This window comes from Olea europaea, chromosome 15 (assembly GCF_002742605.1).
Source record: "Olea europaea var. sylvestris chromosome 15, O_europaea_v1, whole genome shotgun sequence".
Classification (NCBI taxonomy): domain Eukaryota; kingdom Viridiplantae; phylum Streptophyta; class Magnoliopsida; order Lamiales; family Oleaceae; genus Olea; species Olea europaea.
In genome coordinates, this window is record NC_036251.1 from 25,746,771 (window position 1) to 25,764,147 (window position 17,377).

The 17,377-nt window shown below is 31.4% G+C and overlaps 1 protein-coding gene across 1 annotated transcript; it reads right to left on the reverse strand.

The window, feature by feature from the left end:
- Positions 1–15,335: 15,335 nt before the first annotated feature.
- LOC111411055 lies at positions 15,336–16,029 on the reverse strand. The gene is made up of 2 exons (XM_023041628.1): positions 15,967–16,029; positions 15,336–15,684 (listed from the first exon to the last, which is right to left on the reverse strand). Exons 1-2 carry the CDS (start codon positions 16,023–16,025, stop codon positions 15,435–15,437), a joined length of 309 nt encoding a protein of 102 aa, XP_022897396.1. The 5' UTR covers positions 16,026–16,029; the 3' UTR covers positions 15,336–15,434.
- Between the last annotated feature and the right edge of the window lie 1,348 nt (positions 16,030–17,377).

Consider the following 17,377-nt stretch of genomic DNA (forward strand, 5'->3'; position numbering starts at 1 on the left):
CTCTTTTTTCCTTCATTAGGATTTTTTCCCACATGATTTTTCCTAATAAGATTTTAATGAGGCACATTCTTCGTGTAATTAATGTCTATAACATGCAAGACATTTACCCTCAAAATTAGGGTTGAACAACAAAACCGCCAAACCGAATCGAAACCTTTTTTTGAAACCGTTGGTTTGGATCCACATGGATCCGTCAACACTTTGGTTTTGAACCGAACCAAACCGCTTTGAAGTGGTTTGGTTTAGGTTTGAATTTTTGTAAACCGTTTCAAACCGCCAAACCGCTGAAAAAAAAGAAAAAAAAAAAGAAAAATCAGTTTTAATTTAAATTTTATTCAACCCAAGTAAAACCAAATACATCCCAATTTTATTCAACCCAAGTAAAACCAAATACATCCCAGCCAAACACTTTCATTTTCTTTGGTAAAATCGAAAACTGGGCTCTTCACTTATCTAGCTCAAAGAGAAAAACTGAATAAAAGATTTGCCCAGCCCAAAACCAATTATTGTTGGTGTAGAAATTGAAACCACGAAATTCCCAAATTCACTCTTTCCCGGCTTCTGGCTTCTCAATCTCCCTCTGCTGCGCACTCTCAGTATTGAATTTGCTGGGCAACCTAACTAAGGAGTTTATAACCTCCATAAATATGCTCGTTAGTCGTCCCTGAATCTGCTATAAATCTGCTCGTCAGGAGTTTGTAACGGCTTCTCAATCTCCCTCTCTGCTCTGCGCTTTTTGCTCTCGAATCGAGTCCCTAAGTAAGGAGTTTATAACCACTATAAATCTACTCGTCAGTGATCCCTGAACGTATGTGCTTCCAGCCTCTCGTCTCGTCTATAACCGCTTCCGGCCTCGTATTGTAAGTGCAGTCACTATATACTTTTATGCGAAACAAATTGTGTGGGCAATGTGTTTGACTTAATGACATTGAGAAGAGTCATTTATTACGTATGGTTTGAATGTGACTTGAATGTATGGTAATGGTATGGAGGCACCCACATTGGCTCGTTGGAAGTATAGAACTCCAAAAACATTTTGCTTTACAAACTGTTGCAAGTGGGGGGCCTGCCTTGAAATCTTTTGTTGTTCATATTCTTTTGTATTTTAACTTTGACGTCATGTTGAATAATATGATTTTTTTTCGTATGTAGATAATCAGATATGGATTCGACTTTAGAAGAGCAAAGTAATGATGGGACCGATGATAAAATTCCAATAAAGAGTGAAAATGTGAATTTGCAACAAAGTGTGAAGGGTAAGAAGGGACATAAAAGGTCCGATGTGTGGGCTCATTTTGATATAAAGAATGATGGAACTGTAGAATACATTTATTGTGGACAAGTGTATAAGCATCAATCTATAGGTGGGACTAGTACATTGCGAAATCATATCGAGGATTTATGCAAAAAATATCCATATAGGTTTCAAGACAAAAGGCAAAAGACATTAAACTTCTATTGTAACTCTAGAAATGATGAAGTTTTAGAGAGTGTTAGTAGTGGTTGACAACTTGTCAAGTTTACTCAAAAAGGGGTGAGAGAACAGATTACTAAGTACTTTATATTATCTGAGTTACCTTTTCAACACGTTGAAGATGAAGGTTTTCAATGTTATACAAGGTATTTTTTTTCCGACTTTTGATTTTCCTTCAAGGATGATAGTTGCAAGGGATATATATCGTTTGCTTCTCGATGAGAAGAAGAAATTGAGGAAAGAATTGAGTAAACACCGGGTTTGTTTGACTACTGATTGTTGGACATCTATACATACAAAATGTAAGTTACATGTATTTGACTGCTCATTGGGTTGACGATCATTGGAGACTTAAAAAACGAATCATAAGTTTCATCCAAGTCCTTAGCCATAAGGGTGATATGGTAGGAAAGGAATTGATATCTTGCCTTTAGGATTGGGAAATTAATAAGATTTTCTGTGTGACGATTGATAATGCCTCATCTAATGACGTAACAATAATGAAATTGAAGAGTTGTTTTCTAGAGAAGAAGAATGGTCTAGTTCTTGTGGGAGAGATGCTTCATATGAGGTGTTGTGCTCACATTCTCAATCTTATAGTTTGTGATGGTTTAAAAGAAATTACCAATGCTATTTCATCTATTCGCAATGTTGTACAGTATGCTAGATCTTCCCCAGCACAACTTAAAATATTTCGAGAGAGTTGCAAGGATGCAAATATTGAGTTTCGAGGTTTATTGTGTTTGGATGTATCAACTAGATGGAATTCCACCTACATGATGTTGTAGGCTGCAATAAAGTTTAAAAAAGCATTTGACGTTTTGGAAAGTGATGCAAACTATACAAAGTACTTTGATGAAGAAAGGTCTAATGGGAAAAATTTAGATGGACCACCAACACATGTCGATTGGGACCAAGCAGAAGCATTTGTTGGATTCTTGAAGACTTTTTATGATATGACATTGAAAATTAGTGGCTCTTTATATGTAACGTCAAACACTTTCTTTCAAGAAATATGTGTGATTCATGTGGAGTTGAATGAATTAGCTAAAGAGCCAAATAGTATGATAGGATCCATGGCAGTTAGCATGAGAAGAAAATATGATAAGTATTGGGGCAATCTTGAAAAGTTTAATCAATTGTTGTTCATAGCAACAATTCTTGACCCTAGATGCAAGTTGGAATTGCTTAGGGTTTGAACTTATTTATGATGTACAAATTGCATATATGTTGTTAAAAAAAGTTGAAAATACACTTCACAGGTTATATGAATGCTATAAGGAAATGATGACTCCACCATTAGTCCCACCTAAGGATGCCGCTCAACCTAGAAGCCAAAGTGCTTGACAAACTACTTTGGGAACTTCTAAACTTGTTCCCTCAATTTTTAGAGCTAGGCTTATGCAAGAAACTCAAGCAGAGAAGAATGATTTGGTGGATTATTTAAATGATCGTTGTGAAGATTTGACCAATGATGATTTCGACATATTAAATTGGTGGAAATTGAATGAAAATAAGTACAAGATTATCTCTCAAATTACCAAGGAAATGTTAGCCATTCAAATATCTACGGTTGCTTCTAAGTCTGCATTCTCTACTAGTGGTCGGATTCTCGATCCCTTTAGGAGTTCATTGAGTGCAAAGATGGTTGAGGCAGTGATTTGCACTAAGAATTGGTTACATAGTAACAAGGAACCTATTGTGATTCATTAATATTTGGATGAAGTAGAAGCATTGGATGATTCAGAAAAAGCAATAGAAGGTATTATCGTATTTTATCTTTCTATTCAGTTTATTTTATAGTTTTTTACACCATTTAATTTTAATAAATGCATATATTTGTTATATGCAAATAACGAATCATGTGTTGCTACTGGAGATGTTTTGCCAATTAGTATTGATTAAGAGGTTAGAACAAATTGTTTCATTGCATTGAATTATTAGAACTGAAAAATATTTGTTCATAGTATTTATAATAATACTAATATTCATATTTTAACATGATATTTAAGATTAAAATTTATGATTTAACTTGTTCGATGTACATTTTTTTCGTTAAACCGTGTTTTGAACCGAACCAAACCGAAAAAGGTGGTTTGGATTGGTTTGGTTTGGAAATTGAAATGGTTTGGTTTGGTTTGAAAAAATTTCAAACCGCTTTAAGTTGTTTGGTTTGAAAATTTGTCACAAACCGTCCAAACCGAACCGTGTGCACCCCTACTCAAAATAATACATTATATATATGAGGCTCTTGAAGAGATCAACAAGAGCTATTTTTCGAATTATCATGTTACTACAGTTATCAAAAAATGATAAAGTATCCCTTACGAATACGGTGTTATTTGAAGATTGTACAAGACAACATGAAGCATTTCACCAAAGTTGCAATATTGAAGATAGTGACATACAAGGCAATGATGAATTAATACAAGAATTGAAATCAGGGGGAGTAGTTGTACTCTTTTTCCTTCAATCAAGTTTTGTCCCAATGGATTTTATTGACAAGGTTTTAACGAGGCATAAATTTATTACTCCAAATTATTTTTATTCTTTTTGTTGGCATTTTTGTCCCATTGGATTTTTGCCAATTAATGTTTCAATGAGATAGATATTTTATAATGTGTCATTCAAGGGGGAGTGTTGTAAAATGAAAGATTATTAGGATTTAGAGGTGAATGACAATTATACCCCTGTAGCCCTCGAAATAATTACTATTGTATCCCTAATTTTGCTCTATACATAGAGGACTTGTTCTTAATAAAACACACAAGTCTATTGACCTTTCTTTATTCTCTTCTCTTTTCTCTCTTTTTATAGTAGTATCAATATTTTTAACAAATATTGGTTTATCCCCTGAAGAGCACAATTTCACAAATTAATATATCTTAAAATAATTTACATTGTTCAAAGAAGCATAAATTTCTGCACACTAATATTCTGGTAATTTTTAAAGATAGTAACTTTAATACAAAATAGTATGTTCGAGCACAATATTTTTCCTTTAGGATATCATATTAATTGTTCACGTTTTCCTTTAGAATATCATATTATTCCTTCAGCCCAAATCTGTAAATTCTAGTTGAATATTATGTCGTTGCTCTCGAAAAAACGTAGCTTTAATTATAAGAATATTCTCACGAATATTATAATAAGGCTAATGAAGAAGCATAAGTTTACATATGAATATTGTGTTTGTTGCTCATAAAAAAAATGAAATAATAATAATAATAAAATAAACTTTATACGCATTAATATTCTAGAAAGTATGATATTGCTCCCAAAGAATAGCTTTATGCATAGAATCACTAAAGTCTTTTTTTTTTTTTTTTTTTTTCACAGAATTGTTTTACAGATAACACATGATAAAAGATGGGAAAAAAAAAAAAAAAAACAGCAGACGGACGGACGGACGGACAGGACCTTGTAGAAAACCTATGGAACTTTCCCTAAGTGGAAAATCCTTATGCATATTGTACTTCTAAAAAGCACTAATGTTAATGCAATGAAAAAGTATATCTTCATAAATATCAATAATCTAATATTTCAAAAGGATATGTTGTCGTGTAAATATACAAATATTTTGATTCCAACATATAGGTGTTTATTTTGTTATTTTATATTATTAAGATTTATTTTATGTTTTGAAGAGTTTATGGACCAATGATGCAATATTTGATTAGGTTTGGGGATTTATTATTATTATTATTATTATTATTATTATTATTATTATTATTATTATTATTATTATAATCCACAACAATATTGAAGTGAATGGAATGTTCTGATTTAAAATTAATATATACAAGTTGTAAGAGTTTTCTTCATGATCCGAATTGGTATTCGTAGAATTAATGATTTTGCAATTAAGATCAAATATTTGATATTTCTTATGAAAAACCAACATATATTTTATTCCTAATTTTACGGTATATATTTTTGGTAAAACAACGTGTTTATAGGCTCATTCTTCATACACGCATATTCTTTAGAATCAATATGTTATTAGAATGCTAGTGAAATCCGATGGTATGAGTATGACGATTCCCTTTTCGCTCCCTTTGATCCAGAGAAGTGGATGGACTTTGATTAGGGTGAAGGTTATAATGATCCCTCAATATTTGACAAAGAGATTGAAGAATTTTTGAATTTTGATGACGACAATTATGATAGTTCTTACTTTTTGATGAAGAGACGAGAAACAAGATCCCTGAGGACTGGTGCTGAAAATTCATAGTTTGCGCCTATAGGCTATAAACGTGAAAAATAATAACCATTGGTATTGTTATAACATTAGGTGGTCATCGACTGACTTTGCTTGTTAACTCATTTCATGTGTCCTGTTATGTCAAATGGAATCACAAGATGGGCAATATATTGGTTGGTTGATAAAGAGAAGATGAAATTTGAGGGAAATGTTGCAAATATTTTGCTGGAATTTGGTAATAATGGAAAAGTTCAAATCAAAGTTCATGGGTTTCATCACAAATCTGGTGTGCTTTTTTTTTTTTTTTTTTTTTTTTTTTTGCATTGGCAGATTTTTTACAAGGGAAAATACTTTGTTGTATGAATGGGATGAATACATGGATCTTACTATTAAGGTGACGAACAGTGACCCTGAAATAAACAATTGTACCATTACTTATCTTTCACGTCCTCGTGTGGGGTATTATTGAGTGACAAGATCGAAATCAATCTATTATTTTGAAGATCATTTTATTGAATGCTCAAGATTTTCCAAATCGAGATTTATGCTATACTTGGTGCACTAATTGTGACATTACATGATACCGAATGAAGATGCAAGATTCGAGGATGAAACTTATCCAACCCGAAGAGAATAATGTTTTCAAACATATAGGTGTTCATTACAATATTTTATTTAATTAGGTTTTATTTTATACTGTATAGGACTTTAGGGAACAATAATGCAAAATTTGATTAGGTTTGGCGATTGATTTTTGATAGTCCACCGTAACTGTTAAATGTATTATTTGATCCACATAATGCTCAGCTATTTTATCTAATAACGTGTGGCTATCATGATAATTTATATGGCAAACACGTCCGCAAGGGTAATATTAACTGCAGCACTTGGGAAGTTGAATAAGATTCCAAGTGATATTATTATGAGGGAGAGTTTGTACATCATTTATTTTTTTATCGAGGTTTTGTTACATTCGTTTTTCCTGAGAAAAGTTTTTAATGAGACAACTTTCGTAGCTCATTGAAAATAATAATTTACTTTCCACATGACTTTTAAAAAAGATATTAATTAGGCATATTCTTTAAATAATGAACATTCAAGGAAAATGTTCAAAATATTACTTATGGACGGTATTGGTGAACCTAAAGAATCTTGCAAAAGTATTGCAAGTATAATTAAATCAATAGTTAGACATATAATACTCTGTGAAAATGATAATCCATCTTCCTTATGTTCATCTTTAGAGACATTTATCTCTCATGCTTCCAAGATCCCCATCAACATACACAATATGATGCATGGTATATAACTATTAAGTAAAATCAAGAATTAAGAAATGACGTCTTGTTATTCAGAGTACTAACCGATCAGTTTTATTACATGTCCTTTATAGTTTAATATACCTTTCCAAATTAGGGTTACAATGAATTAATCAACTATAGGGTCCGGTTTATCAACTCCACCTTCGCTCCTGAACCAAAAACCCTTTACAAAGGTTGCTGCATTGCTTGGAATACCATCCATCACCCATTCATGTCCTTTCGGGTAATATATTCCCGTGCGTGGATGAGGCATCCAGCATTCCTCATCTTCCTCATGTTTCCTGAAAATCACTTCTCTTACGTTTTCACGGGGATTTGACGTGCTCTTGCAACATACAACTTGTTGCCTCTGCACCCTGTCACAAATTGATGAAAAAAATATAAAGCCTCTGTTTGTTATCCTCCAACAAATTTAATTGTTTGGTAAACTAACATTTTCCACTACACATTCACACAATAAAATATTCTATGCACAAAGTAATAAAATTTCTTTACATTTTAACCTCACGTTCTCCACAAATTACAATTAAAAACTCTATAATTTCTCCCATAATGGGAGACAAACGGGCTCATAGTTTGAAACAAAAAAAAAAAAAGCATAAATATAAGAGAATTCAGAAGCATACATGGCGAATGCCCTCGTAAGCAACAATGGCTTTAGGTTTTTCATCCCAGTTCTGGCCGTGGGTCTCTATACACAATGAGTTTCAAATTAGAATTAGACCTTTGATATATATATATACTCCATAATGAAGAATAAATTCTGCATGAGAAAGCAAAAGTGATATTCAATGAATTCTTTCCTCATTACTTTCAGCAATCTGGTTCTAGCAATCTCTGCGATTGTCTGTCATCCTTTGTTTCCAGGATTCCCTCAAAAAAACCTCAACGTTCTTAATGCGATTCTTTAAATGCTGTACAAATTAAATAAGTGAAAAATAATTAAATAAGTCATATTTTTCTCGTTTATTCTCTGTAAATAAAAAATTGTACGTCCAAAAGGAATAGATTCCAAAGCCGGTAATTAAAGGCAAAATGCATAGATTTGATTATTCTTATGGAGCATGCGTTTGCCCAAGAAGAGAAGAAATTGCATGCACGGCAAACCCATCAAAATTCATACATAATTGTACATACAAGCCTCGATTATATATACAAATTAGTTAAAAGTTTTTTTTTTTTTTAAATTCTTTTATCGAGTTGAATGTCATGAATCATCAATTTCTTATTTAATCTCTTGATTGTTTCGTCTTCAATATATATATATATATATATATAATGGACGAATTTTACCTAATTTAGTGTAAATATTGTCATTAGGCTTAGGTAGGGTTCGAGTTGGGTTGATTTTAAGCTCAACCCAAAACCCAACCCAAAAACGAAACCCATTTGGATTTGGAGAAATTTCAACTTGAATCGACCTAATTCAACTCTTGAAACCGAACCAAACAAACCAAATCAAGACGGTTTGGGTTGGTTTTAGTATCGATTTAGACATTAGTAAAAAAATAATAATAATAATAATAATAAAATAAAATAATAAAAAATTCTCCCTATTTTGGGTTAAAAAAACATGTTTGCTTATATATATATATATAACTTCTTCTTCTTTTTTTTGGGTCGTGCCACGTATCAATAATATATGTAATGTAAATAATAAATGGTCAGTTTTCTCAAAATCATACATATATATATATATATCACGTCAAAATAAAAATAGGCTACAAAGTATACAACAAATAATTCTTCTAATACGTATTAGCAGGTTGGATCGATTAATTGACGGGTTGGTTGCTTAAACTACAATTAGCCGACTACACTTTTTAATAGTTTAAATGAATCGAACCAAGCTGATTTTTCGGTTCAAATCAATCCAAATTTACCTGACTCGATTTGGTTTTGTCTACCCCTAATTGACATTGTAAGTATAATTTGAATTTGAAGCAAAAATGAAATTTTTTGAGCTAAATTGAAATTGGTTCAAAACAATTGAAGGCTAACCGAATTGCAAGAGAGTAAGGAGAGCAGTTGAAGGAAAGTGATAAATTTTGGGCGTAAAATTCAACTTATAAAACGTTTGGGGGACTAATTTGCACACTCTCATAACATGAGAATGACACTGATAAAAGTGTATCTCTATTTGTGCACTTTTTATAACACGAATCTGTAAATATTGTATAGATTAAATAAGTGAGAGATAATTAAAATAAGTCATAATTTTGACGTTTATTCTCGATTATATATACAAATTAGTTAAAAGTTTTTTTTTTTTTTAAATTCTTTTATCGAGTTGAATGTCATGAATCATCAATTTCTTATTTAATCTCTTGATTGTTTCGTCTTCAATATATATATATATATATATATAATGGACGAATTTTACCTAATTTAGTGTAAATATTGTCATTAGGCTTAGGTAGGGTTCGAGTTGGGTTGATTTTAAGCTCAACCCAAAACCCAACCCAAAAACGAAACCCATTTGGATTTGGAGAAATTTCAACTTGAATCGACCTAATTCAACTCTTGAAACCGAACCAAACAAACCAAATCAAGACGGTTTGGGTTGGTTTTAGTATCGATTTAGACATTAGTAAAAAAATAATAATAATAATAATAATAAAATAAAATAATAAAAAATTCTCCCTATTTTGGGTTAAAAAAACATGTTTGCTTATATATATATATATAACTTCTTCTTCTTTTTTTTGGGTCGTGCCACGTATCAATAATATATGTAATGTAAATAATAAATGGTCAGTTTTCTCAAAATCATACATATATATATATATATCACGTCAAAATAAAAATAGGCTACAAAGTATACAACAAATAATTCTTCTAATACGTATTAGCAGGTTGGATCGATTAATTGACGGGTTGGTTGCTTAAACTACAATTAGCCGACTACACTTTTTAATAGTTTAAATGAATCGAACCAAGCTGATTTTTCGGTTCAAATCAATCCAAATTTACCTGACTCGATTTGGTTTTGTCTACCCCTAATTGACATTGTAAGTATAATTTGAATTTGAAGCAAAAATGAAATTTTTTGAGCTAAATTGAAATTGGTTCAAAACAATTGAAGGCTAACCGAATTGCAAGAGAGTAAGGAGAGCAGTTGAAGGAAAGTGATAAATTTTGGGCGTAAAATTCAACTTATAAAACGTTTGGGGGACTAATTTGCACACTCTCATAACATGAGAATGACACTGATAAAAGTGTATCTCTATTTGTGCACTTTTTATAACACGAATCTGTAAATATTGTATAGATTAAATAAGTGAGAGATAATTAAAATAAGTCATAATTTTGACGTTTATTCTATGTAAATAGAAAATTGGTTGTCTTACATGTCTTCCAGGAGGGGATAAGGGATTCCAATTCCACTGAACATATCAATTAAAGTAAAGTGCGTAGATTTGACGGTTCTTACGTCGCATAAGAAGTGGCAACCCACCAAATTCATAAATAATCATGCGCACAAGCATCAACTTTAGAGTTGACTTTGTTGATACCATACATCTCTTGTCCGAAATCGTACAAAATTCAATTAAAGGTCGATGTCTCCGGTTTAATTTCTTGGAAAAAGCTCTTCAGGGCCACGTCGGCCCTATTCATCCAGGGTGCCGATGTAAAGCCCCTTTGGGTGGAATGCCTGTCGTGACTATGTCCGTCTAGCAAAACTATAATTTCATACTTAATCGACGATAGAAATTTTTTAGAGTAGACTTTGTGAAAAATGAATTTTTTGAATGATGTGTGTTAGTTAAAAAATAGAAAAAAAATTATAAATTCAAAAGCAAAATTATTTTACTGAAAAAATATGATTAAAAATGAGTATTTGATGACAAATGTCAAAATAAAAGCTTAATCTCTTTGATTATTTGATCATCAATATATTAATCAATTGTTGACACGCGCACACATTATCTATTGCTACAAGTCAATATTCCAGAAAATGTTGTGTTAATACTTTAGAGAAGTTTCGACGATGTTATTTTGTTGTTGCTCCTATGTAAGCACAATTGTGTGTGAGCGTATTTTGTTAAGAAATATTGGTTTATTCCCGGACGAGCACAATTTTACAAATTAATATATCTTAAAATAATGTACATTGTTCAAAGAAGTATAAATTTCTGCACACTAATATTCTGGTAATTTTTAAAGATAGTAACTTTAATACAAAATAATATGTTCGAGCACATTATTTTTCTTTTAGGATATCATATTAATTGATTGTTCACGTTTTCCTTTAGAATATCATTTTATTCCTTTAGCCCAAATCTGTAAATTCTAGTTGAATAATATGTCGTTGCTCTCGAAACAACGTAGCTTTAATTATAAGAATATTCACACGAATATTATAATAAGGTTAATGAAGAAGCATAAGTTTACATATGAATATTGTGTTTGTTGCTCGTAAAAAAAAATATTAATAATAAAATAAATTTTATACACATTAATATTCTAGAAAGATATGATATTGCTCCCAAAGAATAGCTTTATGCATAGAATCATGCTACACATAAAAATATTTTTTTCCCCACAGAATTGTTTTACAAATAACACATGGCAAAACATCATTGAAAGATGAAAAAAAAAAAAAAAAAAGACGGACAGGACCTTGTAGAAAACCTATTAAACTTTCCCTAAGTGGAAAATCCTTATGCATGTTGTACTTCTAAAATGCAGTAATGTTAATGCAAATGAAAAAGTATATCTTCATAAATATCAATAATCTAATTTAGGATATGTTGTCGTGTAAATATACAAATATTTTGATTCCAACATATAGGTGTTTATTTTGTTATTTTATATTATTAGGATTTATTTTATGTTTTGAAGAGTTATGGACCAATGATGCAATATTTGATTAGGTTTGGGGATTTTATTATTATTATTATTATTATTATTATTATTATTATTATTATTATTATTATTATTATTATTATCATCCACAACAATATTGAAGTGAATGGAATGTTCTGATTTAAAATTAATACAAGTTGTGAGTTTTTTCTTCATGATCCGAATTGGTATTCGTAGAATTAATGATTTTGCAATTAAGATCAAATATTTGACATTTCTTATGAAAAACCAACACATATTTTATTCCTAATTTTATGGTATATATTTTTGGTAAAACAACGTGTTCATAGTTTCATTCTTCATACACGCATATTCTGCGGAATCAATATGTTATTCGAATGTTCGTGAAATCTGATGGTATGAGTATAACGATTCCCTTTTCGCTCCCTTTGATCCAAAGGAGTGGATGGACTTTGATTAGGGTGAAGGTTATGATGATCCCTAAATATTCGACAAAGAGATTGAATAATTTTTAAATTTGGATGACGACAATTATGATGGTTCTCAATTTTTGATGAAGAGACAAGAACCAAAATCCCCAAGGACTGGTGCCAAAAATTCAGAGAGTGGACCTATAAACATGAAAAATAATAACCACTAATATTAAAGGTTGAACCCCAACCTTGAGGGTCCCCACCACATCGCCCCTAGAGTTTTGTGAGGAAGGTAAATCGTGGGATATGCCCCCAACAGGTCAGGAAACAAGAACTGTCTGTACACTGCCTGTAAACATGAAAAATAATAACCACTTAAAAAAAAAAAAAAAAAAGGTTGAACCTCAACCTTGAGGGCCCCTACCCCCCGCCCCTAGAGCTTTGTGAAGGAGGTAAATTGTGGGATGTACCCCAATAGGTCAGGGAACAAGAGCTGCCTGTACACTGCGCCTACAAGGAGTCCAATTCCATGTTTCAAGAATCGAACCCCTACACTGCGATTACTAGCAAAGCATGAGATAACATCACTCCTATTCTTTACACCACTAGACTATGCCCTAAGGGGCATAATAACCACTAGTATTGTATCACATTAGGTGGTCATCGACTGACTTTTCTCGTTAACTCATTTCATGTGTTTTGTTATGTCAAATGGAATCACAAGATGGACAATATATTGGTTGGTTGATAAAGAGAAAATGAAATTTGATGAAAATGTTGCAAATATATTGCTGGAATTTGGTAATAATGGAAAAATTCAAATCAAAGTTCATGGGCTTCATCACAAATCTGGTGTGCTTTTTGCATTGGCAGATTTTTTACAAGGGAAAATACTTTGTTGGGATGAATACTTGGATCTTACTGTTAAGGTGACGAACAGTGACCTTGAAATAAACAATTGTACCATTATTTATCTTTCACATCCTTATGTGGGGTATTATTGAGCGACAAAATCGAAATCAATCTATTATTTTGAAGATCATTTTATTGGATGCTCAAGATTTTCCAAATCAAGATTTATGCTATACTTGGTGCACTAATTGTGCCTTTACATGATACCAAATGAAGATGCAAGATTCAAGGACGAATCTTCTCCAACCCAAAGAGAATAATGTCTTCAAACAAGGGCGGACCCGAGGAGGGGGGGGGGGATTATAGGGTCAATTGACTCTCTAGATTCTGAAAAAAAAAAAAAAAAATTTGTTCAGCATTTTTTTTTTATGTTTTTTTATTAGAAGATACCCTATAAATTTTATTTTTGACCCCCTAACCTAAGCCTTCTGGGTCCGCCCCTGTCTTCAAATATATATGTGTTCATTACAATATTTTATTTAATTAGGTTTTATTTTATACAGTATGGGACTTTAGGGAACAATGATGCAATATTTGATTAGGTTTGGCAATTGATTTTTGATAGTCCACCGTAACTGTTAAATGTATTATTTGATCCACATAATACTCGGCTATTTTATCTAATAACGTGTGGCTATCATGATAATTTATGTGGCAAACACGTTCACAAGGGTAATATTAACTGTAACACTTGGGAAGTTGAACAAGATTCCAAGTGATATTATCATGAGGGAGAGTTTGTAAATCATTTTTTTTATCGAGGTTTTGTTTCATTTGGTTTTCTTGAGAAAAATCCTTAATGAGACATCTTTCGAAGCTCATTGAAAATAATAATGTACTTTCACTACTAAAAAAGAGAGTTTCAGGGACGGATTTTCCGTTCCTAAAGTCTCAATATCCGTTGCTAATAATATTCACCAATGGAATATTTACAACCATAAATCCGTTGATAATTTGAGGGTCACTAATAATTACCAACGGATCATGTCATAGGTAAAGATTAAACATTTTATAAACGGATTTTCCGTTGGTAAAGTGTGAATCTTTTACCAACAGAATTTCCATTGGTAAAAGTCTTAACTAATACCAACCGACTTTTCGTTGGTAAATATCTACCATTACAATTGGTAAAAATCAATGTTGTAAATAACCGTATGGTAAAAAAGTTATTTGTTTATTTATTTATTATTATTATTGTTATTATTATTATCATTATTATTATTATTAATTTAATAATTACAGTATTTTTTTTATTTTTAGACATTTGAAGTAAAATTTCAAAATATTGTTTAACTCCTTATTGGACCACAAATTTATAGAGGGCAACTACAAAGATATTGTTGTAAACTTCCGATGTGGGATAAGTGAATTATTTTTACCAACGGATAATCCTTTTCTCATTACCAATTGAATATCCGTTGTTGAAAGATTAAAATGTTAAACGGTTATATTAGGCACGGAATATCCGTTGGTAAAGAGATATCATTTTTACTAACGGATAATCCACTTCTAATTACCAACAGGATATTTGTAGGTAAAAGATCAAAATATTAAACGGTTATATTAGACACGGAATATCCGTTGGTAAAGAGATATCATCTTTACCAACGAAAAATTCGTTGCTGATTATTGTAGCTAAAAGTGAATTACTTTTACCAACGGATAATCCGTTTCTAATTACCAACGAATGCAATCTGTTGGTAATATTCGGTACATCATCTACAGAATATCCGTTGGAGGAAGATCCAAATGTTAAACAATTACATTAGGCAAGGAATATCGGTTGGTAGAGATATATCATCTTTGCCAACGAAAAATTCATTGCTAGTTATCGTAGCTAAAAGTGAATTACTTTTACCAACGGATAATCCGTTTCTAATCACCAACGGATTGCATCAGTTGGTAATTATTCGTAGGTGAAAAACTGTTTATAGTAGTGTTTACACATGACTTTTTCAAAAAGATATTATGGACGATACTGGTACTGATGAACCTAAAGAATCTTGCAAAAGTATTGCAAGAATAATTAAATCAATAGTTTGATATACAATACTCTATGAAAACGATAATCCATATTCCTTATGTTCATCTTTAGAGACATTTATCTCTCATGCTTCCAAGATCCCCATCAACATACACAATATGATGCATGGTATGTAACTACTAAGAAAAATCAAGAATTAAGAAATGACGTCTTGTTATTCAAAGTACTAACCGATAAATGTTATTACATGTCCTTTAAAGTTTAATATACCTTTCCAAATTAGGGTTACAATGGATTATTTAACTATAGGGTCCGGTTTATCAACTCCACCTTCACTCCTGAACCAAAAGACCTTTTCAAAGGTTGCTGCATTGCTTGGAATACCATCCATCACCCATTCATGTCCTTTTGGGTAATATATTCCTGTGTGTGGATGAGGCATCCAGCATTCCTCGTCTTCCTCGTGTTTATTGGAAATCACGTCTCTTATGTTTTGACGGTGATTTGACGTGCTCTTGCAACGTACAAGTTGTTGCCTCTGCATCCTGTCACATATTGATGAAAAAATATAAAGCCCTTGTTTGTTATCCTTTAACAAATTAAATTATTTGTTAAAGTAACATTTTTCACCATACATTCACACAATAAAGTATTCTACATACAAACCAATAAAATTTCTTTACATTTTAATCCCACGTTTTTCAAAAATTACAATTCAAAACTCTATAATTTCTCCTACAATGGGAGACAAACATGCTCATAGTTTGAAACCAAAAAAAAAATAATAATAAAAAAAGACATAAATATAAGAGAATTCAGAAGTATACATGGCGAATTGCCTCATAAGCAACAATGGCTTTAGGTTTTTCATCCCAGTTCTGGCCATGGCTCTCTATACACAATGAGTTTCAAATTAGAATTAGACCTCTTATATATATACTCCATACTGAAATATAGAATAGATTCATATTATTTAATGAAGAATAAATTCTGCCTGAGAAAGCAAAAGTGATTTCAATGAATTCTTTCCTCATCACTTTCGGCAATCTGGTTCTAGCAATCTCTGCGATTGTCTGTCATCCTTTGTTTCTAGGATTCCCTCAAAAAAACCTCAACGTTCTCAAAGCGATTCTTTAAATGCTGTGCAAATTAAATAAGTGAAAAATAATTAAATAAGTCATATTTTTTCTCGTTTATTCTCTGTAAATAAAAGTTGTACGTCCAAAAGGAATAGATTCCAAAGCCGCTAAACATATTAATTAAAGGTAAAATGCATAGATTTGATTATTCTTATGGAGGATGTGTTTGCCCAAGAAGTGGAGAAATTGCATGCACGGCAAACCCATCAAAATTCATAAATAATTGTACATACAAGCCTCATTTATATATCCAAATTAGTTAAAAAAAAAAAAAAAAAATTCGAGGTGAACTTCTCATGATCAATTTCTTATTTAATCTCTTGATCGTTTCGCCGTCAATATATAAATATATATACACTCAGTAATATTCTATAAGCATGTTGTGCATTTTTAAACAGTGATTTGACGTTATTTCAACCATGTTAGGCAATTTGTTGTCAAACGACCTTTTCGAGCTATGATGTTATTCGATTTTAATTTTCAGTCGATTTAGTCAAATGACTTAAAGAAATTATAATACCATAATCGAGACGATACGACCCAAAAATTAATTATACCATTTAAAGCAATCTAAATATTTTAGTGTTGTTCATGGCCCAACCCACTTTCTTGGATGATAAAAAATGAGAGACTTTACTTAGCCGTCCATTTGTTACTTATTTGGCCTCTACTTAACTCAATTGTTAACCTAATCAGAGGCAGATATGGGGGAGGGCAATGCTGTCCAAGTCCATATCTACAATTAATTGTCAAAGAAATAAAGAATTTGGGAGAAAAAAATAGAATAATAATAAACTAGTACATAGCCCACCAACAATTAACAATCCAATTTCCATAACCCAATTTCACTAGTCCAGTCCAATCATTAAAACCATTTATTTTTTATTTTTTTTTGCCCCAAACTCAAAAACCCATTTATTTCATTGGTATTTTGGAGAACAGCCTTTATGTTGTAAAGAAGGAAAAGGCAAATGTATGAGATTAAGAATGCAATAGCTTGCTTTTATTTTTCTCCTTATTTTTAATAATTGTATATTCATAATCTTATAACTCTTGAATTCATTCTATGATCTAACATGCAACTCAAAAAAACATAATT